General features: G+C 39.3%; 1 protein-coding gene across 2 annotated transcripts in view; it reads left to right on the top strand.

Moving 5' to 3' along the window:
• The first annotated feature begins 7,251 nt into the window (after positions 1–7,251).
• The window catches only part of RPP40 (ribonuclease P/MRP subunit p40), a 29,225-nt gene continuing 12,153 nt past the window's right edge, over positions 7,252–24,323 (top strand). The window contains exons 1-8 of one of the 2 annotated variants that reach the window (XR_004427011.1): positions 7,252–7,411; positions 10,279–10,423; positions 14,773–14,841; positions 15,459–15,554; positions 16,585–16,710; positions 17,563–17,761; positions 18,477–18,611; positions 18,980–19,201. Coding sequence is in view for 1 of the 2 variants with exons in the window: in XM_033154504.1 (XP_033010395.1) it covers positions 7,286–7,411; positions 10,279–10,423; positions 14,773–14,841; positions 15,459–15,554; positions 16,585–16,710; positions 17,563–17,761; positions 18,477–18,611; positions 18,980–19,175 (1,092 nt within the window). In the remaining variant the exon portion in view is untranslated. Of the gene's footprint in view, positions 7,412–10,278; positions 10,424–14,772; positions 14,842–15,458; positions 15,555–16,584; positions 16,711–17,562; positions 17,762–18,476; positions 18,612–18,979; positions 19,341–24,323 lie in introns of those variants that run through there. The other variant, XM_033154504.1, reaches the window with a different exon arrangement.

Here is a 24,323-nt window from a genome sequence, read left to right as displayed (position 1 = left end):
GGGGGCGCGTGCCTAACCCTTTCCTCAGGGTGTGTAGAGGGGGTGAGAAGTAAAAAGGGGGAAGCACCCCTTCGAATCCGGGCTTGAAAGAGCCCTAGATAAAGCTTTTCGCTTGCAGGAGGCTTGGCCTCGCCACGCCCACCAGGCGTTTCCCCTCTTCATAAGTGGCGTTGCCGAGCAGTAGTAAGACTCTGTTTGGGCTGCTCCCTGGCGCAGGGAGGAAGTGAATGTCAGATGCAGCCCTGTATTCGCCCACAGGAAGCTGTTCCTGAGGCAGCTCCCCCGTTTTCCTTCCTCTCCTGCTTTTGGCAACTTCGATGAATAATGTCCAGGGGAAAGCTGCAACTATTTCAGCGCCTTAGAAAACGATTCCGCTACAATCCTAACTTAAGTACAGAGTTGAAGACTCTATGTAAAGCAAGACGCGCTGAGCTCAAACGTATCTAAAAGTCATTATCTCAGGCCCCGAAAGCAAACTTTCTTCCCCCTGCCTTCCTTTGGTGTAGCTGGTCAAGCAGAGAAGCTTAACTTGGCTGCTTGTAGATCTGCATGCGATTGCGATTAAATGATGGACATCTTTCACAGTCACAGGATTTCTAAACAAAATAGAAAATTCTTTCCAGTAGCACCTTAGAGACCAACTGAGTTTGTTCTTGGTATGAGCTTTCGTGTGCATGCACACTTCTTCAGATACCAGGAAGTGTGCATGCCACTTCTTCAGATAACAGGATTTCTAGATTGTCTTCATGGCCACCAGTTTGTAAATTATATTCCATCACTGGCATTCATGCCCTAATAGGGCCAGATGCTTGAATGAACTGTTCCACAATGGTGACAGTATACTTTAACTGAGATTCCTGCATTGCAGGGGGTTGGACTTGATGATCTTCGTGGCCCCTTCCAACTCCACAGCTCTATGAGTCTGTGTTAGGAAGTGTGGAAGTACTTTTTATCCTCAGACTCACTGTATTTTTACTTCAGTTTGTCTCTGAAAAACAGCATTGAGCTAAACCCTGGCACAAATTAAACCACATTCCAAACTAAGCCTCATGCTGTTATCTAGAATCAGGGCTGTAATCATAGGCACATTTTGGTGTTTGAAACTAATAATGAGATATAGTGTAACTAAGCTGAAATATAGCATAGGTTTAGCATTCATTTCCATGTTATTTGCGAACAATTTATTTGCAAACAATATTGGAGCAGAAAAAAGAACGTAAATCAAAATTACAGCCATCTGAGGTCTATCTAGGCATTATTGCATGCACATTCACTCTATGAAGTTTGCATGCCTCACAGTGCTTTGGCTTTATGTGAAATGTGTGTCAAGAAGCCAGACAAAATAGATGACATGCTACACCTGGGGGAAATTCCCTCCTTTGAACAACTAATAAAGGTGAAGAAGTCACCTTAAAAAAAAAACAACCACACAACTAGAATCTTTAAAAAACATTTACTACACACAGATACATCCTGTGATAGGCTACTGCTCATCCTCCAAAACGGAATTTGGTTCAGAGGTGAACTCCGGAGTATTTTACTTGAGACCAGCCCAATCCACAAATCTGTAGCTGGGGGTGTGGTGTGTTTTTTTTTAAAGAAGTTTCAGTAAACATGCTACAAAATTAAATCACTCCAACACAGTAACAAATTGCACACACTCAAGTAGGACAAGATGGTTTCAACAATGGAGTACATTGTTCAATAGCCAGCCATGTGTATGTGGTGGATGCCAGACCATATTGTTTTCATTTGAGAAAGTTAGAAATGGATTCCATACTTCAAAAAAGTCAACAGCATCCTGAGAACTGTTCAGGGCCTTTTGTTGTTGTTCAGGTCGTTCAGTCGGTCCGACTCTTCGTGACCCCATGGACCAGAGCACGCCAGGCACGCCTATCCTTCACTGCCTCCCGCAGTTTGGCCAAACTCATGTTAGTAGCTTCGAGAACTCAGGGAAGCTATGAGCTATGCCGTGCAGGGCTCAGGGCCTTTACCTGTCTCTTAACTGTTGCTGTTAAGGTAGCTACAGGAATGCAAATTATTTTATAGTCCAGACTTAGGCTGGTGAGCTGTCAAAGTACTAGCTAGCTTGCACGGGTACAAGCAGCAGCACAGTGGAGGCCATCTTTGCCGCAGCACAAGATCAAGCAGCCCCCTAATTCAAAACATACTGCTTTAAGTTCTCTTAATTTTTGCTTTGGTTCGCTTTTACTGATGCCGCTTTATGCACTGAGAACTTGCACTGCCAGATGTTTTGTACCAATATAAACGAGAACAGAGTACAGCTTAGAGATCTTTAATTAAATCATAAACGGCAAAATCCTTTGGCAACTAAATTGCCAGTATGAACACTGAAAACCTGAGTATTGCTCTGAGCGTGCAGTCAGAAATTGGATAATTATTTTTCAGTCACCTGAGACTACATTGCCATGCTTAATCAAAACTAAATGGAATGAAAGTCAGACTACCCATTTCATTTCCTTCCCAGCAAATTACAGCATGTGGTTTACTTTTAAGTCAGCTAATTTGGAAGGATGGCTGACAAAGAAAAAAAATGTACAATTACACTTCTATCTTGATTACCCACTGCATGTTCAAGATACATAGGTAGGTATTTAAAAAAAAACCACCCTAATCTAATGTTGCCACTTTACATTGTGTAGTCTTTCTTTATAAAGATAATAGCCCCGCAAAATCAATAAATGAGAACATGGCTTGGAGAAGAGAGGGCTAACACAAAGCTAATGAAAAGAAATTATACGTGGTCAGAGGGGAATAAAATAGCAATAGAAAATAACTGCTATATGTAGCAGTTGAGTGAAATGAAGCCCTGAGCATACATCAGACAAAGCCTACATGTTAGATATGCCCCTGAAACCAGTTAGGCACCTGCCTAGTGTGTGCCATTTCAACTGCCCCTAGCCTTAAAGGTAAGGTAAAGGGACCCCTGACCACCAGGTCCTGTCATGTCCGACTCTGGGGTTGCGGCGCTCATCTCGCTCTATAGGCCGAGGGAGCCGGCGTTTGTCCGCAGACAGCTTCCAGGTCATGTGGCCAGCATGACTAAGCAGCTTCCGGTGAACCAGAGCAGTGCACGGAAACGCTGTTTACCTTCCCGCTGGAGCGGTCCCTATTTATCTACAGTACTTGCACTTGACGTGCTTTCGAACTGCTAGGTGGGCAGGAGCTGGGACCGAGCAACGGGAGCTCACCCTGTGGCAGGGATTTGAACCACCGACCTTCTGATCAGCAAGCCCTAGGCTCTGTGGTTTACCACAGCGCCACCTGGGTCCCATCGCCCCTACCCTTACAGTTCCTTTAAAAAATGCCAAGGAAATGAAGATGCTGTAGCAGCTGGAGGCTGGTACTTTGCTTTCCATTGGATGGCAAGAGAGTGAAAGCTGTGCTAAAAAATGATAAGGAGATTGCAGAGAATCTAAATGAATAATTTGCATCTGTCTTCACAGCAGAAATATTGGGCAGATCCCAGTGCCTGCACTGACATTGCTAAATTACAGCAAAGTATGGCACTAGTAAATGGTCTTTTGAGTTTCTAATGCTATAGCATTGCTAAAACTAAATGAGACATAGAAACTCCTAGTATAGAATCATAGAATTGAAGAGTTGGGAGGGAAGAAAAGGATAATCAAGTCCAACCCTCTGCAATGCAGGAATCTTTTGCCCTACATGGGGCTTGAACCCACAACCCTGAAATTAAGAGTCGTTACTTAGATATATGTACCTTCATTACTTCTAAAAAATATGGTTGCTAGAATGTACTTTAACTACACCATGCCTTTATATGAACAACTGTTTGAAGTGACAAATAGGTTTCATTTTACCAAAGTATTGTATGAAAAGAATTAGAAGCACAAATGCTTGGAATACTAATATAGCACTCGAAAATGGTACAGTGAAAAAAAAGCATTTAAAGTATAGGGATAAATTTTATATAATTAGATTTTAATTATGCCCTTAATTGCAACAGATTAGTCAGAATGCATGAAAATTAAAATTACATTACCCTTTAATTCAGTTTTCTGCTCTGTGCTGCAATATGATATACTTCTTAGTATTCAAGCAGTAAGAAAGCCATAAGAATGTGCCTGTGGCTGAAAAATACACAGAGGAAGTACTTGGCATATATAACAATGCTAGTAAGTAAATAGTATCCTTTGAAAATCATCATTTTAGGCAATAGCCTTCCCTTATGCGGAGGCTCCAGTCTACATTGTGTACTGTAACTGATGTTAGTCACAGAGGAGGAAACAGACAATATTGATTTGGACAGGGGCCACAGCACAGGGGAAAGGCTTTCACATAAATACACCATGGCAATATAATAAAATAATAATAATAATAATAATAATAATAATAATAATAATAATAAAACCGCTATACCATGGCCATAATCCAAATCAGGGTTTCCTGTTGCAGCTTTTGTTATAAATTTCAGTGAGTGCCTTTTGGCTAATTATCAAACTATCTCACAGACACATAAACTACTTCACATGGTTGTGGAACTAAATGAGACAAAAATCCTAACACATTTCATATACATAGAGGACAATCCTAAGGCAAGATCCACCAGGAGGAGGAGCTTAGGCTGCAGTGGATCTCTGGCTCAGCTGACTGATTCCCCACACAGCTTGGTCATGTGACCTAGCAACCCAACACAGAACATTTTTAAAGGCTTGTTTTCCCTTTGCCAGGCTTAGGGCAGAACAACAGCTCTAGTGCTGAATAGCGTCTGGATCTGGTGTAACTTTATGCTAGCTTAATTTACACCAGCTTGCTTTACACCAGCTTCTTGTGCACAGAATTGCTCCCCCAAAGTGTATATAAATGCCAATAGTTACAGCTTTTTTATTTTTACCCTATATTTCCCATAACCTTTGTTGAAATGTTCCATGAAAATATATTCCCTTTTGTTGTCACATATGAAAATTTGTGCAACAGTTACTTGGTAACTCCTGCCTCAACCAGTGTACACAAACATTAAGTATAATGTTCTTCTGCTGTTAAGATGCAATTACCTGGAACACTTTGCTTTTCTCTCCTGAGAGAACATGTCTGAGTCGCGTATAAAAGAGACATTGATTGGAGATGTAACTTCAAAGAAAGAGCTGAGTAAATAGTGGCAAGCTGGCAAATCATCGATTTGTTACATTCTTGTCCTACAGTGTCTTCTAAAATGATCAGACTGGCATAATCTTATTTTACTCCAACAGCCCCAGTTAGGCTTATTTGATCCAAAGAGCTTAACGAATAGGGTTTTAACTTGTATCCAGTTTCGAGAGTTGCCCCATGCCCATTGGCTGTCTTTCCTCAGTATCATTATTTCCCCTTAGCAAACTCACGACTGAACAGAATCCAGCAATTGCATATTGCCAAGACTACCGGTACTTTTGGTCTAACGTGTATGTAAAACAATATGCTAGGTGCTGTACGGAACAGAGTGGTGCATTTCTTGTGCTGGGGACTTAAGTCTCAATAGGCTGGACAATGATTTACAGGGGGAGGGAGCGCTGAAGTCATATGGTAAGAAAGCTCCCCAAGTCACATTTGAACAGAAATAGCCATGTTTCCATCTGTGTTATAAGAGGCCCAAGATATACACACACAGCACCCATGAGGTAGGTGGATGGAAATAATTTGAAATGCAACCATAGGCACCAGATCAATACGTGCAGGGATATTATAAGCTGCTGAGTGCTGAAGTTCCAACATGGGCTGAATAAGTTCCAGCCGCTCAGCCCTGCTCCCTTTCCTCAGTGGACCTGGGAAGGAGCTGTTGCCTAGCAACCGCCTCCAGCAAGGAAAGGCTGCTACCATCACTGAATCAACCAGCTAAGGCACCAGCTGGAAACCTGCCTTTTTGCAGTTGCAATACTGATCTGTGTTTTGGGAAACCCAGCAGAATATTGGCATGGTGTACCATTTTGTTATTATGTTTCATCATCATCATCATCATCATTAATTAAATTTATATGCCACCTTCACCTGAAGATCACAGGGTGGTTCAGAACATAAAATATGCTACAACATGAGAACACAAAATACATGCAAATACCAGAATAAAACAAAACCAATAACCCGCCTCTTCCAACAAACAGGCCATATAATGAACTTTCAATGCAAGCCAGCTAAAAGTTTCGGAGATGGTGGGCACTCTTATTAATTCTGAAAAATTCTAACCGCACTTTCCCATATGTTAAACTTTCCAGATTCTGGGTGGCTTTTCGGTAGCGGTTTTCACCACAAACTAATGAGCACACTCTTGTAATTTTCAGCCTTTTATTCAAATGTAACTCCGTTCAGCTCGAGACGCACTGAGCCTTATTGTGCATAGGGCAAAGTGCAAATAAATGCCCTGAAAGGTTATATCATCACTATGAGGTCTTGGGGGGGGGGGAGTTTCATTTCAGTTGTGTTCTGTTCGCATTGCGACTTCCCAAGTCAACTACAGCACACAGAACTCTTGTGTTTTATATTATATTATATTGTTGTTGTTGTTGTTCAGGTCGTTCAGGCCGTGTCCGACTCTTCGTGACCCCATGGACCACAGCACGCCAGGCACGCCTATCCTTCACTGCCTCTTGCAGTTTGGCCAAACTCTTGTTAGTAGCTTCAAGAACACTGTCCAACCATCTCATCCTCTGTCGTCCCCTTCTCCTTGTGCCCTCCATCTTTCCCAACATCAGGGTCTCTTCCAGGGAGTCTTATCTTCTCATGAGGTGGCCAAAGTACTGGAGCCTCAACTTCAGGATCGGTCCTTCTAGTGAGCACTCAGGGCTGATTTCTTTAAGAATGGATAGGTTTGATCTTCTTGCAGTCCATGGGACTCTCAGAGTCTCCTCCAGCACCATAATTCAAAAGCATCAATTCTTCGGCGATTATATTATTATATTATATTATATTATATTATATTATATTATATTATATTATATTATATTATATGATAAATTGATAAATTTGTGTTTTCACTAGTCCTATGTTTCACTCTGAAGGGCTTTTTTTTTTTTTTTCTCAGCACCCAGCCTCCCCTCTCTCAACCGTCACTCAAACCAAAGCAAGTGCGGGAAACCTTTATACGTAAAGCGACGGCACGAGCGCTTCCCTAACGGCGAGCGCGCACGCGCGTACCTCCTCCCCTCCGCCCCTTTTTCCCAACCCACAGACCGCCTCCCTACGAACGAGTGACGTCTTATGCCCCGCCTTCCTTATTGGCCGGTTCAGCTTCCTCGGTTGCGCGCGGCGGCTCGGTTAAAGAACGCGGCGCGGCATGTTCGCCCCGCTGAGGTGGCTCCGCGAGAGCCCCCGTCACGTGCTGGTGTGCGAGGGGAGCCACGTGCGGCACGAGCGGTCCCGCCACGCGGCCCACGTGCGGGACCACGCATTCAATTGCCAGGTGAGTGGGGGGGGGCTGAGAGAGTTGCGGTAACGGAATCCTGAGTGCCTCAGGCTGTACGAACTTCGTTGGTGCTTACGATGGATGAGGTGGTTCAGGATTGCACCGCCTCATTGACTTCCACAGGTGTATCTGCGGTTACTGCTGTGGCGAAACGGCCGTTTCTTAAAAGCTTTTATGTAAAATTGAAACTTCTAGGCGGTGCTTGCTGAGTTTCAATGGCCATGTGGCAGTGATAAAAGTGGCGAATTATTGAAATGCGTGGCAACTCCTAGTGCCCTGCTCCTTCTAAGGCTACAGGGCAGGGTTTTGTTTTAATTTTTGTCATTAAGGCTTCAATACCAAAACAGTTCCCCCCTCTACTGATTTATCCAGCCTGATAAAGGGGGGGGGTGTTCCTTGCTTACTATTCTGTGGTTTTTGATTGCTCTTTCTGGGGGGGAAAGGGGGGGAATTCACCACGAAGTTTGGCTGTGGGCTCCCACCGCCACAGAAGTGGCTAAATGTAAGATGTGATTATTAAACACAGGCAGACAATGATCTGGATTATTAGTAGCCACAACTTTATTGATTACAGGTGTAGGTAATCTATATTTGGCTCAGGCATTGGCTGTATATCTGTTCCAACCCCTCCCCCCAGACAAAAATAATTATTTAAGTTTTAAAAGGTAAGGGAATTCAGTTTCCCTAAGTTCCTGCTAAAAAAAAACAAACACCCCTCTGGACATAACAATTCTTTTCAAAATAAAACAATATATTACCCAGTGCCATTGCCCCAGGTAAAGCTTCCAGAGAGGTGTCATTGAGGCTCCCAGCCTCTGTGTGTGTGTACATAAATGTGGGGGTTGTGCCAAACTGGGTCTTTGACCTGGTGAAATAAAGCCTAGTTTTGCCCCGTGTTACCCCTTAACTGTAACCTGCCTGTCCTCTGCTCAGCTAATTTTAGTAGATTTTAAGAAAAGTATATGTATCTAGTATGCAGACAGGATTGACAAACAGCCTCTCTAGATATGACATTGTTTTTTGCTGCGCTGTAAGTAGCAATACATCATTCTTGCATCACTGCCATTTGGCCTGAGGGTGTTTGTTTTTTAAAAAATATCCAATGGTGCCAGTTGGCTGCAAAATATGTGCCCATGGACACACACCTCTGCCAACTGAATATAGTGTTTATGCCTTTGATGAAATGTATCATTCTCCACAAATGTTTATGCCACAATACATATGTTAGTTATTAAAGTGCTTGCAAGACTGTATTGCTTTTGCTGCAATACACTAATAGTTTCAGACTATCTTTAACAATATGGTATTTATTTAATGTTTAAATCTCATGAGGCACTTAGAAAAGCATTTAAAAAACTCAACCCATTCAAGACTATTATTTATTCAGTCTCTAATCAACTTACATATAAAATTAAAAATCAACCAGCATGTTATACTAAAGAACAGTGCCAACACACCCATCCAATGAAATTAAAAAGAACAAAACATAAAACAGATTAAAAGCCACCAGTGTCAATTCTATTCAGTAACAGTCCAAAATCATGGCTTAAATAAGCACATACCTTATACAGTAACAGAATATGGGCCAAACTAGATGCAACACACAACTTCATGGCTATGAGTTTAAAGATAGTTTCTCACCACCCTTACATGAGCCTTTTGTTCTAAAAATCAGACATGAATGGGGTCAACCCTTGTTTAAACACATCAGCCTATACATCATATATAACTTGGCCCTTAGTTTTAAAACCTAAAAGTATCTTGGCACATCACTACGAAGCTACTGTATTATTTTGTTTTTTGCTGGTTTCAAGTTTAAAATTCTACTGAGGGTTGTGCAAAGAATAAAATATTCCCTGACAGAACAGTTCAACTGTCTAACAGACATAACACTAAAGGGCTTATGAGACAATGGAGGGGAAAGGGGAAAGCATGGATTAAATTAAAGTTTAATACCAACAGTATAATATATTTAGTACTCACTGCCTTGCGGGATATCTTCAGGAGTGGAGTCCCTAAGATAGATGGATGGCATCTTGTATGCCTCCTTCTGACAACTCCTGAAGCCAAGCCGGCACTTAATGTATTGCTTTCGTTTTCTTTGGACAACATCAGCAGGCTGGGGTGCAAGATCATGTAGTTTGGGCAGCCTAGGACTTCCATACCCACTGCCCAAGCTTGCACCCAAGAGTGGTCACTTCAGTGCTGCTAACACAGTGAAAACAATGGAGGAGGCAGCAGTTACAAGTTACCAGTCTCTGCAGCCACAGCAGGCGCTATGATTCTCCAGCGGTTTGACTTCACCCCTAGAGGCACACTTCATTGTCTCTTGAGACAGATGGATGCCAATAACAACAAAAATTATTTTGGCATGTAACGTGGGCACATAAGATGTGGCCTTTTGTATCCAATCCATATAGCTTGTAGAGCTACAGTTTTCCTCTTGCATGCTTTACGTGGGGATACTTGTGGCCCTACAGATATTGCAGGACTCCAGATTCCATCAGCCCCAGACACTTTCTTGCAAACATTTGTAAGTGTGTAGAGATAGCTTGTAGCTGTGTTCAGCATGAGCAAACCTACAGACAGTGTACCTAACACAGGAATGCTGGGAGAATAAAGCAGGATAAATCCTTGTCATCTTGACTTTCTTGGTAAAAGAATTGGTTACAAATGCACAAGTATTTGGGTACTAACTATTCATAATAGGTTTAAAACACTGCTTTGTTGTTTGAGATATTATTTAATATAAAACAGCCAGCATTGTATTAATGTTTATCTGTGGAGCTGTGTAAAAGGTATTTTGCAGTCTGTTTATCAATGATTGTAATACCTCATTTATATCCCAAATGTTTTCTGAATAGGTGTCTTTTTTTATCCCTGACTGTGGAGCAGTTCCAGAAGCACTAAAAAATACAGTTGCAGATATTGGGCAGTACTACTTGGTGAAAAATTTGTCGCTTCATGAGTTAGTTACACAGGAATTTATTAACACATTTGTGAAGAAAGGTAAGAAACCATTGAAATAGATAAGAAAGCATGACTGAACACTGTTTCATAGAGGTGGATTATAATTAATTTAAGGAAAATATTTGGCTCCTGAAGGATTTTTGAAGAGACGCACCTTAGAAAATTGGGCATTTTTGTTTGTTTTTGCTTTTTGGTATTTCATTCAGTTGTATTTTTTTTAATAAATTTTTATTAATTTTCCAAATATACAACCAATCAATTCAATATCTAACACAAATTATATTCAACCATCGCTCCGCCGAGCTATGACTTCCCTCCCCCACGTCAGTCGGTTTTCTAGTCCAATCTTATCGCACAGTTTTTATTCCTTCATATTAACCAATGTCAAAGGTTTATTCCAATCCTACCAGTGTTTTCAAACTTCCTCTATTCAATCTTAAGTACTCCACAAATTTACTCCATTCTTTTCGAAACCTCGAGTCGTCCTGGTTTCTGACCCTGCCGGTCAGTTTTGCAAGTTCAGCATATTCCGCCATCTTCGTCTGCCACTCATCAATCGTTGGTAGTTCCTGTAGTTTCCATTTTTGGGCAAGCAATATTCTCGCTGCAGTTGTTGCATACATGAACAGTCTTTTGTCCCTCTTAGCTATTTCATCTCCCATCAAACCCAATAAGAAGGCCTCGGGTCTTTTTGGAAAAGTATATTTAAGCATCTTCTTAAGTTCATTATAAATAGATTCCCAAAAGGTCTTGACCTTACCACAAGTCCACCACATGTGATAAAAACTCCCTTCCTCCTGTCTACATTTCCAACACATCTTATCATGCATTCTATACATTTTTGACAATTTTACTGGAGTCAAGTACCATCTATACATCATCTTATAAAGATTTTCCTTCAAAGCTACACATGCAGTAAATTTCATCGTCTCTTTCCATAATTTTGTCCATGCATCATATTCTATATTGTGCCCAAAGTCTATGGCCCATTTTATCATCACTTCTTTCGTCAACTCATCTTAGTATACCATTCTAACAACAAATCATACATTTTTGTAAGAAATTTGCCTTTACTTTCCAGTAGCTCAGTTTGTAATCTAGATTTTTTCTCCTCAAAACCAATTTTTTTATCTTCTAACAACAGATTATTCACCTGGTGATACTATATCCATCCTGTAAAAGTATCTTCAATCTTGTGATATGGTTTTAACTTCCAACCTCTTTCTGTTCTCATTAACAAATCCCCATATGTAGACCTTTTACCTTCCATATTAACTTTCTTTAATGTAAGTACGTCAATCGGTGAGATCCACCATGGGGTTTTTCTCTCCAGAAGTCTCCTTATTCCTATCCCACACTTCGAAAATGGCCCTCCTTATCACATGGTGCATGAAACCTTTATGAACTTTTACTTTGTCATACCAAAGATAGGAGTGCCATCCAAATCTATTATCATGTCCTTCTAAGTCTAAGAGCTCAGTATTCTGTAATGTCATCCATTCTTTTAACCAACACAGACAGGACGCTTCATAATACAACTTCAAGTCTGGTAGGGCAAAGCCCCCTCTTTCCTTCTTATCTATCAACAATTTGAATTTTATTCTTGGTTTCTGCCCTTGCCAGATAAATCTTGACAATGTTTTTTGCCATTCTTTGAATTGTCCTGTCCCTTTATTTATCGGAATCGTTTGGAATAAAAACAACATCCTTGGTAGAACATTCATCTTGGTTGCAGCTATTCTTCCACTAAAGGATAGTTTAAATCTAGTCCAGACTTCTAAATCTTTCTTGATCTCTTTCCAAACTGGTTGGTAATTATCTTCAAATAAATTAATATTTTTGGGAGTTAACCAGATTCCCAGATACTTCACCTTCTTTGAAACCGCTATACCAGTTTTTTGCTCTAATTCTTCTACTTTCTCTTTCTCCATATTCTTCACCATCATCTTTGTTTTAGTTACAGGTGGGTAGCCGTGTTGGTCTGCCATAGTCAAAACAAAATCGAAAATTCTTTCTAGTAGCACCTTAGAGACCAACTGAGTTTGTTCCTGGTATGAGCTTTCGTGTGCATGCACACTTCTTCAGATACCTTTCGTGTGCATGCACACTTCTTCAGATACTATTTCTTATCTGAAGAAGTGTGCATGCACACGAAAGCTCATACCAGGAACAAACTCAGTTGGTCTCTAAGGTGCTACTAGAAAGAATTTTCGATTTTGTTTTATCTTTGTTTTAGTTTTGTTTAATTTAAAACCTGCAAGTCGACCAAATTTCTCCATCTCTTCTTATATTTTCGGAACACTGCTCTGGGGTTCTTCTACCGTTACCACCAAATCATCCGCAAAGGCTTTTAACTTAAATTCTTTTGCACCAACTTTAATTCCTCTTACTTCCGGGCAATTTCTCAATCTTTTAGCTAAAATCTCCAGGACCATTATGAATAATAAAGGTGACAACGGGCAACCTTGTCTGGTGCCTTTTGTTATATCAAAGCTCTCTGTTATTTCATTGTTGACTATTAACTTTGCTCTTTGATCTGAATATATCGATTCAATTCCTCTCAAAAAAGACCCCTCTATTCCCATTCCGACCATACTCTTCTTCATGAACTGCCAAGAAATGTTGTCAAAAGCTTTTTCCACATCAACAAACATTAATACCGCTGGTTTATCATTCCTGGTTTCCAGATACTCTATTACGTCAACAATATGTCTAACATTTTCTTTTAACTGTCTGCCAGGAAGAAAACCTGTTTGATCTTTATGAATTATTTCATTTAAAATTCCTTTCAATCTTGTGGCCATAATATCTGCGAAAAGCTTGTAATCATTGTTAAGTAAAGAGATTGGCCGATAATTCTTAACACTTAATCGGTCTGCCTCTTGCTTAGGTATTAAAGTTACATATGCTTCTTTCCATGTAGTAGGGATCTTTCCACCTTTCATAATATTGTCCATTACTTCTTTCAGCACCGGTATCAGTTGCTCGCTGAGAGTCTTATAATATCTTGCCGACAATCCATCTGGTCCTGGAGATTTCCCCAATTTCATTCTTTTAATCGCTTGTTGTATTTCTATCGCCGTAATTTGAGTATTTAAATAATCCACCTTCTCTTTCGAGATTTTATCCAATTTGTGTTTTTCCAAATATAAATCTATTTTCCTTCCATTCTCCTTCTCCTGCTGGTATAAGTTTTTATAGTATCTTTGAAAGGCTTTTTAAATTTCCTTCGGATCTTCTGTTATGCAATCTCCAATTTCCAGTTTGTTAATTACATTCTGATTTTGCCTCTTCCTTAATTGCCAAGCCAATAACTTTCCAGTCTTATTAGCTGATTCAAAACTTTTCTGTTTCATCTGTTTGATTTTCCATTCAATCTCTTGATTCACCAGCATGGAGAACTGAGTCTGTAATATTTTTATATTTTGTTTTAATTGGGTATCCATAGGTTTCAATATCAATTTCTTCTCACAGATCATTAATTGACTCAAAATTTCTTGTTTCTTGCTTTCTTTTTCTTTCTCTGTTGGCTATTCTTTTGAATCAAAAATCCTCGCATTACGGCTTACTCGCATCCCAAACCACATCCAGCCCGGTTCCTTTTCGTAGATTCAAATTAAAATAATCAATTATTTCCTGCTTCGCCTTATTCACTACTTCTGGATCCTCGAATAGACTTTCATTCATTCTCCATCTGATGGGACTTTTCTCTTTGCTCTTCAATTCTAGATCAATCGAATTGTGATCTGACAATGTCCTTGGCGTTATCTCACATCTAGACACTCTACCAATCAATTCCTTTGTTATCCAAATATGGTCAATTCTTCCAAAACTTTGATTTCATTCAGTTGTAACAGCCTCTGCGTACTTTGGCTCTAACATTGTGTCCAATATAATAGTTCTGAGGGTTTTGAGTGCATTGGTGCCTTGTGTTCTGGCTGCAGGAGTTTTTTTGTTTTTGCTGCAGGAGATGTTGAAAGCTAGGTGTTGCAATCCTTGAATGCAGTATTTTCTTGTGATGTTACTAGAAGTAAATGTTACTAGAAGTAAAAGGTGAAGGACTCCTGGACAGTTAAGTCTAATCAAAAGGCGAATATGGGGTGTGGCGCTCATCTTGCTTTCAGGCCAAGGGAGCTGGCGTTTGTCCACAGTCAGCTTTCCAGGTCATGTGGCAAGCCCAAGAGCCTCAGTGGTTTAGACCACAGTGCCACCCATGTCCCTTTACCTTTACATTTTTACTAGAAGTAACATCACAACAAGTAGAAGTGGCACTCCCAGATTAGTTTAACTATTGCAGTTTCTTTGAAGAACATGATATAATAAAAACAAACAAAAACTAATAACAACTTAAAAAAGAAACAATAAACTGAAGTCTTTCTGTGTTTTAGGTTCATGTTATGCTCTTACGTATAAAACAAGGATTGACCAAGACAATACAGCTGCTCTGCTACCAACAGGTATGATATCATGCTGAAAACAAATAGATTTAGCATATTTCAAGTTTTATAGTACTAAAAAGTATCATTCAGTTCAGTTAGACTAACTAGTGGTCTATAGAAGCCGTGTGTGCGTGCGTGCGCACACAGAAGAGAGAGGGGGATGTAATTCATATACTCACCTGGTCCAAAGATGTTTTTAGGTAGAAAATCTAGTGCGCATGTTTTTACTTCTCAGCACACATATAAGAAAATGTGCAACTAAGGTATTCCAGGCCTAGTCTTGATTCACATTGCCTTTTATTCTCTTTTTGAGGATTAAGGGTTGTAAGACTCAGGCCTCAAAGCATATAGACCTATGTGTACAGCCTTCACATCATATTGTATGCCAGTACGCATGGGCAATCCTTAGCCAGGTAAGTCTGAACCACTCCACAGAATGTGTATACATAACAAGCTGCTTTCCAAAATAGAGTAGAAAATGAGAATCAATGTAGTTGATCCCTGTTATCTTCTGGTAATAACTGTTCACAATTTTAATTCAGCGTTATTAGTTCATTTTGTGTTTGTGCTTTTACTTTGTAGTATGTATTAAGAAGTCGGAAAATATGATTACTTGCAATTATTTTTGTTTATAGGCAAATTAATTATATCAGTAGACAAGGATACTTATGAAGAGCTTGGACTGCAAGGCCGTCCTTCTCTGTATTCTGGTAAAAAGCCGATGAGATACAGTAAGTACCTATTTCTTAGATAACACCCCACTTATTTCCAGTTCTTGGGTTTCTTATGAATATAAGACATCACACCCTCAGCTTTTGAGGTTTGGAATTTGAGTTGGATTCTGCTTGAATAAACAGATTTGCCCCTTACAGATCAATTTTCCTGATCAAACAAGGGAAATACTTAAATAAGTAGTTCTCAACACATGTAGCTTGTGCAGATGCATATGCCTATTTCAATGTGCATCCCTATTTATATCATAATACTCAACTCATTGGACAGCCGTCCTAGTGGTGCAGCAATAAAATTGATAGCTCATTTGCAAAGCTAAGCAGGATCCAGTATGCTTTCAAGTTGAACGGAAGACCACGTATTGAATGTGCTGCATTGCAGAGTGTTGCACTAGGTGACCCCCGGGGTCCCTTCCAACTCTACGGTTCTATGATTCTATGGCTCAGTCTGCCTTCAGATACAGACTAGGATATTTATGCCCATCTTGGGCCAGTAAACGCTGTGTAGAACTAGAGATGAGTTGAGGTTAGTATTCATTACCAGCTTGTTTCAGGGATCAATTCACAAAGCTTTAATGGCATGTACAATCTGAGATTGATATATCTCACAGGGCACGTGCTCCTATTCCAACCGCTCAGAGTCTCAAAATGTGCTAGTGAGGCCTTGTTGTAGAACCCTTCCTCTAGGGAGGTAAGGTTATTCTCTCTTAGGAGTAGGACTTTTTGTGGCTCCTGTAGAATGCTCTTCCTGAGGTAGTCTGCATGTCTCCTGGTCTCATTTTGTAGTCAAGTGAAAATACCTTAATTCCATCAGGCATTTGGGGATTAGTGTAGATTCTAAATGTTTTCTTACGGAATCTTTTTTGTTTTCTGTTGAAATACTGTAAATAATACCTGGTGTATACTCATTAACATTTTTTATCGCAATGTTAGCTTCTTTTTAGAAAGAGTACCTACTTAATTATCCAGGTAGCATAAGATTTACTGATACTATGTACACATCAAAATTTATACTTTTTCCTTTTAATAGTTATTACTGTTGATTTGACTGATTCAACCTTCAGTCCTGATAGTAAGAAATACAACAGAGTGATCTGGGCCTTGAAGGAAAAAATGCCACTAGAGTTTGATTTCTTGATGGCTTGGCACCAAACAGGTAACAGCACGTTAACCATAAAAGGGAATGGCAGAAGACATACATGATAAATACCATTCTATTTTAAAGGCTGATTCTGGTGTTTTTACATGTGACCTATAGGTGTCTATACACACTTAAGGTGCATGTAAATGTAATATAGGAAGGGTAATCTGTCTGTCAGGAGAGCCCTTTGTTTGGCAAAACTGCAGACCATAGTTTGGAAAGTGCATGTATTTTCTAAGAAATGGGGTTTCTTTTATGTAATAGGCTGGAATGCTTAGGCATCGAAAGTAGAACTAAATTTGTGGGAGATGATCGTACATATTAAACACCAAAAACAATTGATTTTTTGGTTTTGAGTACACACACACACACATATTTAAATGTACAAGAGAATAATAATAATAAGCATTATTGTACAAATAAGCCTTAAAGATTGTGTGGATGGGATAAGGAGTGTATTAGAATTATGACCTTGTGCACTTCCTAATTTGCAATTATTTTTCCTGTGTTCTTGCATTTTTCCAATAATTTCATTTTTCAGTTTAAGCCTCTAATAATGTTGATAACACAGTTTCCAGCAAAGTGGCACAGTCTGGTTGGTCTCCTAAGTGCTAAATGGATCTGAAAGTATACTTTTTATCCTAAAAGGAATGTGACAACTTGTTGGATTGAGAGGAGGAGGCTGGAAATCTTAGGCTCTGGCATGGCATAGATAAACAGTAGATTTAATTTGAACACTGTATTTCACTAAATCTATCTTTCCAAATTGCATACAATCATAAAAGAGTTTGAATAGTGTGGGGGGAAATGCTCCTTTTAAAGTCTGTTTCTTTTTTTAACTTTTGGGGTGTGTTGTTTGCATTCAAGGATCAGAAGAATCAAGTTTGATGTCATACTTTCCCAAAAACCAAATACAGGCACTTCAGCCAAAAATAACATTCAGCACATTAAGAAATGTGCAGTGTCCAGTTCTGGAGAGCAATAAATTGGAAGGAGAGCCAGAAACAGCATGCAGTGCTCAGGAATTATTTGAATGGCTAGGTGCCATTTTCACTCACACTGGCTTGTAAGTATCTGTTGCTTGTTGTAAACCTGACTATTTTTCTTCAAAAGAAATTCAAATGGCTTAATATCAAATTACATATAAACACACACACATACACGAGTATTAAAAATAGTAGGAAAAACATCACTATAAAATGGCAAAACCCATCATATTTTCAAAATGAAAGGAACAGCCAAGCGAAAGGGGGAGTATCCACAACACAAGGCATCCACTTTCAGGCATCTGTTGAAGTCCTTTTTCTGCCGACAGAGCCAAGCCACTGGTTAAACTTCCCAGCCATTTTAATGATTATTTTGTATTGTTTTTATTGTCTTTTGTGTTTTATTATGCTTGTATAAATTGTTGTACACTGCCCTGATATTTTAAATGATTTGGTGGTTTATAAATAAAAGTTATTTAGACACTATAGTGCATAATGTCATTTGGATAGTTGTTATATCTAGGTTATTAAAAAGTAAGCTGAATGAATTTTTTCTGCTGAACATCACTGTTGTTCACACATCTCAAAGGGCACAATCTACTGACACAATGGGAATTGTACAGGAGAATTTACTAAATGGATTTTGTCCAGTGAAAGGGGAAATTATTCAGCACTTGGTGAGTTAGCTGCATGGTGCACAGATTTTTAAAGCAGAACATTTATTTAGCAGTCGGTATGTTAAAATATTAAAGAGTCTTGTATAGGGTCTTATTTGGCATATCTTCTTTTTTGCAGAGAAAATACATCATCTAGTTTCTTATCAACATATTCATGCCCTCAACCGAGCACAACAGTAGAACAAGGTTTGTTGTGTACAATAACCGGCTTTATACTTCCAGAGAAGATAATTGATTTGTTCGAACAAATATGGTAAGCAGTTAGCTATACAATCTGTCCTATTTAGCATGTTATAACAACACCAGGAGTTGATCAAATTGAGCCCTAAACATACTTACAACAGCATCAATACCACTGAACTGACTTCTGAATATACATGCATTGAGTTGCACTGCATGTGTGTTTATGCAAAACTGTATATTATACTGGTTTCAGTGTTTTTCCAATCATTTCATTTGCAGCCAATTTCAGGGAGGGGGTGCAGGGGGGAGCCCTGTTACACAAGCAGAAGTCCTTGGTTTCCACTGATGGTGCTGGTTAGGTGAACAGCTATGATTTAACTTCTCTCGCAAAGCTTAATATAATTTATAGTTTTGCTTCTCTTTTCCTTCCCACAACAGTTCGTATTTTGAAGAACCAAAGTTGGCTCACTGGATATCTCTCATTGTTCATGGCTTTGCTGACAGCCCTGTTTCCTGGAAAGAAAGTGAACATGGTTTCCTAAAAGGCGGGGAGAATTTATACAACTTCGTAATTTTTAGGAGCTTGGACTACTGGCTTCAAATGGCAGTTGGAGCATATGATGATTGTCCTTAAATAATGACTATTGAAGGCATTCAGAGGTGTTGTATTATTAAATAGGCATTTTTGTAAAATTATAAAAAATGTACCCTTTAAAAGGGTAGGTTATCTGGCTTGAAATCCAGCACAAAGGTGAAATCATTTTCATCTTAATTTTCTTTTTAAAATTAGTTGTATGTTTGTGTTTGTGTGTTTGTAAGGGTTTAAAAAATATACAGGTAGTTAACATTTGAGCTTTAGATTTGCAGCCATAAAAAATGTTGTGGAACATGTGTTGGTTTGAAGTTGGTTTAAAATCCTGGTATAAAAACAATGATACGTAAATAAAAACATTTATTCTACCAAATGGAGAAAAATGTTTTGAATTTATGTAAGAAGTTGCAGAAGCAACAATTATTAGACTTTGTTCATACCAAGGTGGCAGCTAGTAGGAAGGATTGTACCAGTTCCTAGAGCAAACATATTGGTACAACTAGAACCCTTGCCTTATCAGAGACACCCATCTCAATCCCTTTTCCTAGCCCCTTGTGCTGCACAGCTGTGTTGTCTTTTTTATTGGGCTGTGTGTGTGAATTCTAATTACAGCACAATACCATTGGAAATTACTAAGAATAAAATGACATATAATGGGAGGCAACTTTGCAATGTGTCTGCTGCTTGTGTCATGGGAACCATTTTTATAATTTCCTGTGATCCAATGAAATGACTGCAATAAAACACAGCTGAACTTACTGGGTGTAGAATTGGGAGTTTACCAGCAACTGCAGTAGTTGGGTGGAGATCTGGTAAACAGCATTTCTACTATAATGGAAATGGTTTCTAGGACAAGATCTTGTATGGTGGCATCTGACACTCTGACAGTAAGCTCCTGTGAGTAGAAAGGTAAAACTGATGCTTACTTTCTAGGTTTACCAAATTGTGACCTATTCCCAGTGCCTATTGTTATAATAATTTCAGGTCAGCAAGATTGTCAGGTGCCTCAATTCCCTATTCAATCTTGTGCCATCTTGTCTGTTAGGAAGCAGAACTAGAGTCCTTTAATTTAATACTTACAGGTTCCTTTTATAACATAGCTCTTACAAGGCGATCATAATATGTTAAATACATTTAAAACATGATATTCTAGACATTAACTTCCGAACACTGGCATGGTGCTCCAGTAGAGTTGGGTTCTCCCAGAATAATGCATTGCTGTTCTTTAGCTTTTACTCAACAGGTCAGAATCTGGCAACTTCTATGGCATTTCAGCATACTCAGAAGCAAATACTGAATTGGGTAGAGAACATGCAGACTGAATAGCTGGAAAGTAATTTACCTTCAACATCACAACTTGCAAGTTACTGCAACAATATAAAGTATAATAAATAGGACAAATGCAACAAACTATAGTAGATAAACTCACTGCAGCATAATAGTTGAGCCTGTTAAGATCAAAGCAACTTCAGTTGCCTTAAAGACAGCCTTTTCCCTAATTGCTGTGCTGAGAACTTGTTCCTTGCTTGTCAGTGAAGTTCAAAGCCAGACAGGAAGGAAGTGAGCTCAGTTGTGGAAAGGGGTATGTGTAATATACTTAGTGAAAACCTTTCAAGAATGGAAATCTAGACCAGGGGGATTGTGACCTTATTAAATTTGTTACACATGAATTCAGAAAAAAATAAATTTACTCTGCATTTTGCAACAGATTACAGAAGCAAAATATTATAACCAGAAATTATTACAGCATCTCTTGGCATTGTTAAAAAAAAGTGGCAAAGGGGGGGGAGCTCATTATGCTATATACTAGCAGTCCTAGGAGCATCGTTGCTCTGTAAATACTCTATTATTATTTTTGGCAGAGGAGAGCATGTTTTGGAAATGCTTGCTTGCCATTATTTTGTTTGTTTTAAACTTTATTAACGAGTATTTTTTTAGTTGGCATATTGACCTTTCAGACAGTCAGTCTGAGCTTCAGCTTTGAGCTTGAGCTAGTTCAGTCTCAGCAAGTAGGCTGAGCATGTAACATTATACAGCGGAAAGATTCAGGTGCATGCACCCTCTCATGTCACATATAAAATAATCAGTTTGAATCAGAACCTCTTCACATGTTTATTCTTGGATGAAGAGGCAGTAGTCCCACTTGTGCCATTTATCCATTCCTTTATTTCTTAGCAAGAGCTTTGAGAACAGTGTCTATGTGCATATGCAGATGGAGCTAACATGAAAAGATGCAATGAATGAGAAGAGGTGGGATATATCTGCTGAATATTTGGTTCCACATACAGCTATCTGTGAACTGGCCTTTTACTACATGCACCAAACATGCTTGTTTTGTTATTCACAAATTTATGAAAATATGCTATTAATTTCTTATAGCAACTTTTTTGGTCATATTAGAAAACAACAACCCCCAAACTCCAGAGTTTTATTTATTTTAAAATATCATATTCTTATGTTATGGATATTCATGGTGAAACAACCAAACGGTCCTCTGCCCCATCTAGTCCAAATTTAGACAGTTTGTCACCATATCAGTTCAGCTGTAGTCAGTAGCAGATAAACAAACATACTTTTCCGTCTCCCAGTTAAATAGCAAGAGTGGTGACTTAGAAGGCTATGCTTAGATGGCTTAAATAATACTGTAATAGAGATTCAGAGGTGTTCTCTAGCTTCTACGTAGAGCAGGCATAATGTCTTATAAAATAACCTGAGCTCTTATTTTAGAATAAAAACACAGTTGTTGACTCCTAGAGCCTCCAACTGGGAAGCAGGAAGCAAATTGTAGCATTCTGCTCTCTCCAGTACTGTTTGCATGCACTTTACAACATATTTTTTTTAAGAAAAGTATCATCTGATAGGATCCATTGCTAATTTTCAGTTACCCCTTTAGATTATAATGCCTTAATTACTATATATTCTCTAATGGCATATTGATTCAGCTAGAATTTAGGGCCACTTCATGCATCAGATTTTTCCTAGATGCATATGGTGAAAAAGCTACGTATGTATGTGTTCTTGGTAAAATGTTCTGTCAGTTTAAATGACAACAGTGTAGGGTATGGTCTTTTGTGAAGTGGTCCTAACAAGAAAGTGCATTTAGGAACAAATTCTTATTCCAGTCAGCTTTCACAAAAGACGTCAATTTCCAAATTACTATACAGAGCATCAAATGGGGTGCTGTGGAGCCCATGACTTATTGGCATGCAGCCTGTATACAGTTCTATCCCACCAAGACTTACTACATGTTTACACCAAGCTGACACTACAGAACAAGCTCACATACACATGCAATTACAGGCGCTGCTTTAAGAGGTGGCATTCTTACACACACCCTTCCCATTTGCTGTGGTAGGATAGGGTGTGCAGACTTTCCGTGACTGCAGCTCCAGTTCTGTTCTTAGAAGTTTGGTATTCATGGAACTGTCATGGAGCAAACTGATGAGAAAAATGCTAGGTCAGTATCATGAACGCATGGGGGGGGGGAACCCAGAAGAAGCCTGATTTGAGCACTTCTGTGCATGCGTGAAGTGTGCAGAACACTTCTGTGCATCCGGGGGTTGCATGCGGGTTGCACGCGCTCTGGAAAGACTTCTGGGTTGCGGGCGTTTGCAACTCGAACCTCCACAACACGGGGTGTGCGTAACCCGGGGTACCACTGTATCGCAATGTTTTTTGTTGCTATGGCCAACGGCTGATGCAAATAAAGTTTCATTCATTCATAATTTACATAGTGTAATGTTAGAAGACAATAAAAGTCACAGGAAAAAAAATAACAGCCCCTCCACACAAACTTAAAAAGCCATAGATAGTTTAATAGCTAAAGGCCGAGGTAAAGAGGAATGCTTTTCCCCTGGCGCCTAAAGACATGTAATGTTGACTCCAGGTGAGCCTTTCTGGGAAGAGCATTCCGGTGCCGCCACAGAAAAGTCCTGTTCTTGTGTTGTCACCCTCTGAACCTCTTGGAGCGGGAATGCAGAGAAGAGCCTTGGATGACAAGCGCAGGGTCCGGGTCAGTTTGAATGGGGAGAGGTGGTCCTTAAGGTATTGAGGTCCTGAGCCGTGTAAGGCTTTATAGATCACCAGCATTTTGAATTAGGCTTGGAAACTCATTGGCAGCTAGTGTTGTTGGGCCAGGTTCAGTGTTACAGACTCAACTCACCTTGCCCCAGTGAACAACCTGGCCGTCAAATTTTGCACCATCTGAAGTTTTTGAACCATCTTCCGAGACAGCCCCACATATAATGCATTGCAGTACTCTATGCAGGAAACAATGGATGACATCATCATGTTTAAAACCAGTTGCCTATGTGTACAGTGTTAACACATGACTGTGACATACCCCCCACACCATAGATCCGTGATTTGCTAATGCTTACATATTTATATGCTAGCAATTTGTTTCAGAGGTGATGCTGTCTATGCGTATCCCTGCATGGATCATGTTTCATTTATTTTATGTGCCCAATGTCACATTTGAATTGCTGCATAATTATTTTTGCCTTTTTTCTGGATGGTGATACAAAATAAGTCACACTAAAAATATTCAGAAAGGAAGACAGCATAGACAGGTGGAGCTGAACACATTTCTGGCAGGGCTCCACAGAAGGCAGTGGAGCTCTACAAGATTGGAATTTGCTCCATTTTAATCTTCACAGCTGTTTGCTGTCTCTCTTGAGGGGGGAAACACACACCGCACATCCATTAAAAAAATTAAATCCCCCCCAAAATTAAGAAAGATGCCAGCAAAGTAAATGTTTACACCTTTTCTTTATCTTTATGGAGATTTAATCCAAATCATTCCACTGCAAATTAAAAAAATTGTTATTTAAACAGGAGAAGTAGAACTAAAGGACAAAAAGAAATGCACAAAATAGGATTACTGTAAACATGTTGAAGCAGCTCGGCTTTTACTGAGAAGATGTACACCTCTCAATATAAGTCCACTTAGCCGTTCTTTTGGATTGCCATTAGAAAATGAAACCATTCACTTAAGAAAAACTTATGCTAGCTTAAATTGCTCAATCCTCTTAATAGTGATAGTAGCCTTACCTAGTGAGCTCAACCAATTTATGTTTTAAAATAGCCATAAGACAACCTTATAGAATCTATAGCAGATCTGTGAGCGACCATGTAAATAAACAGAAGAGATACTGAGTGCTTAATCTAAGGGAGGTTTAAATTGAAAAA

This window comes from Lacerta agilis, chromosome 7 (genome assembly GCF_009819535.1).
Source record: "Lacerta agilis isolate rLacAgi1 chromosome 7, rLacAgi1.pri, whole genome shotgun sequence".
Classification (NCBI taxonomy): domain Eukaryota; kingdom Metazoa; phylum Chordata; class Lepidosauria; order Squamata; family Lacertidae; genus Lacerta; species Lacerta agilis.
The sequence above is the reverse complement of the archived record's forward strand: the minus strand, read 5'-3'. Positions and strand labels throughout refer to the sequence as shown.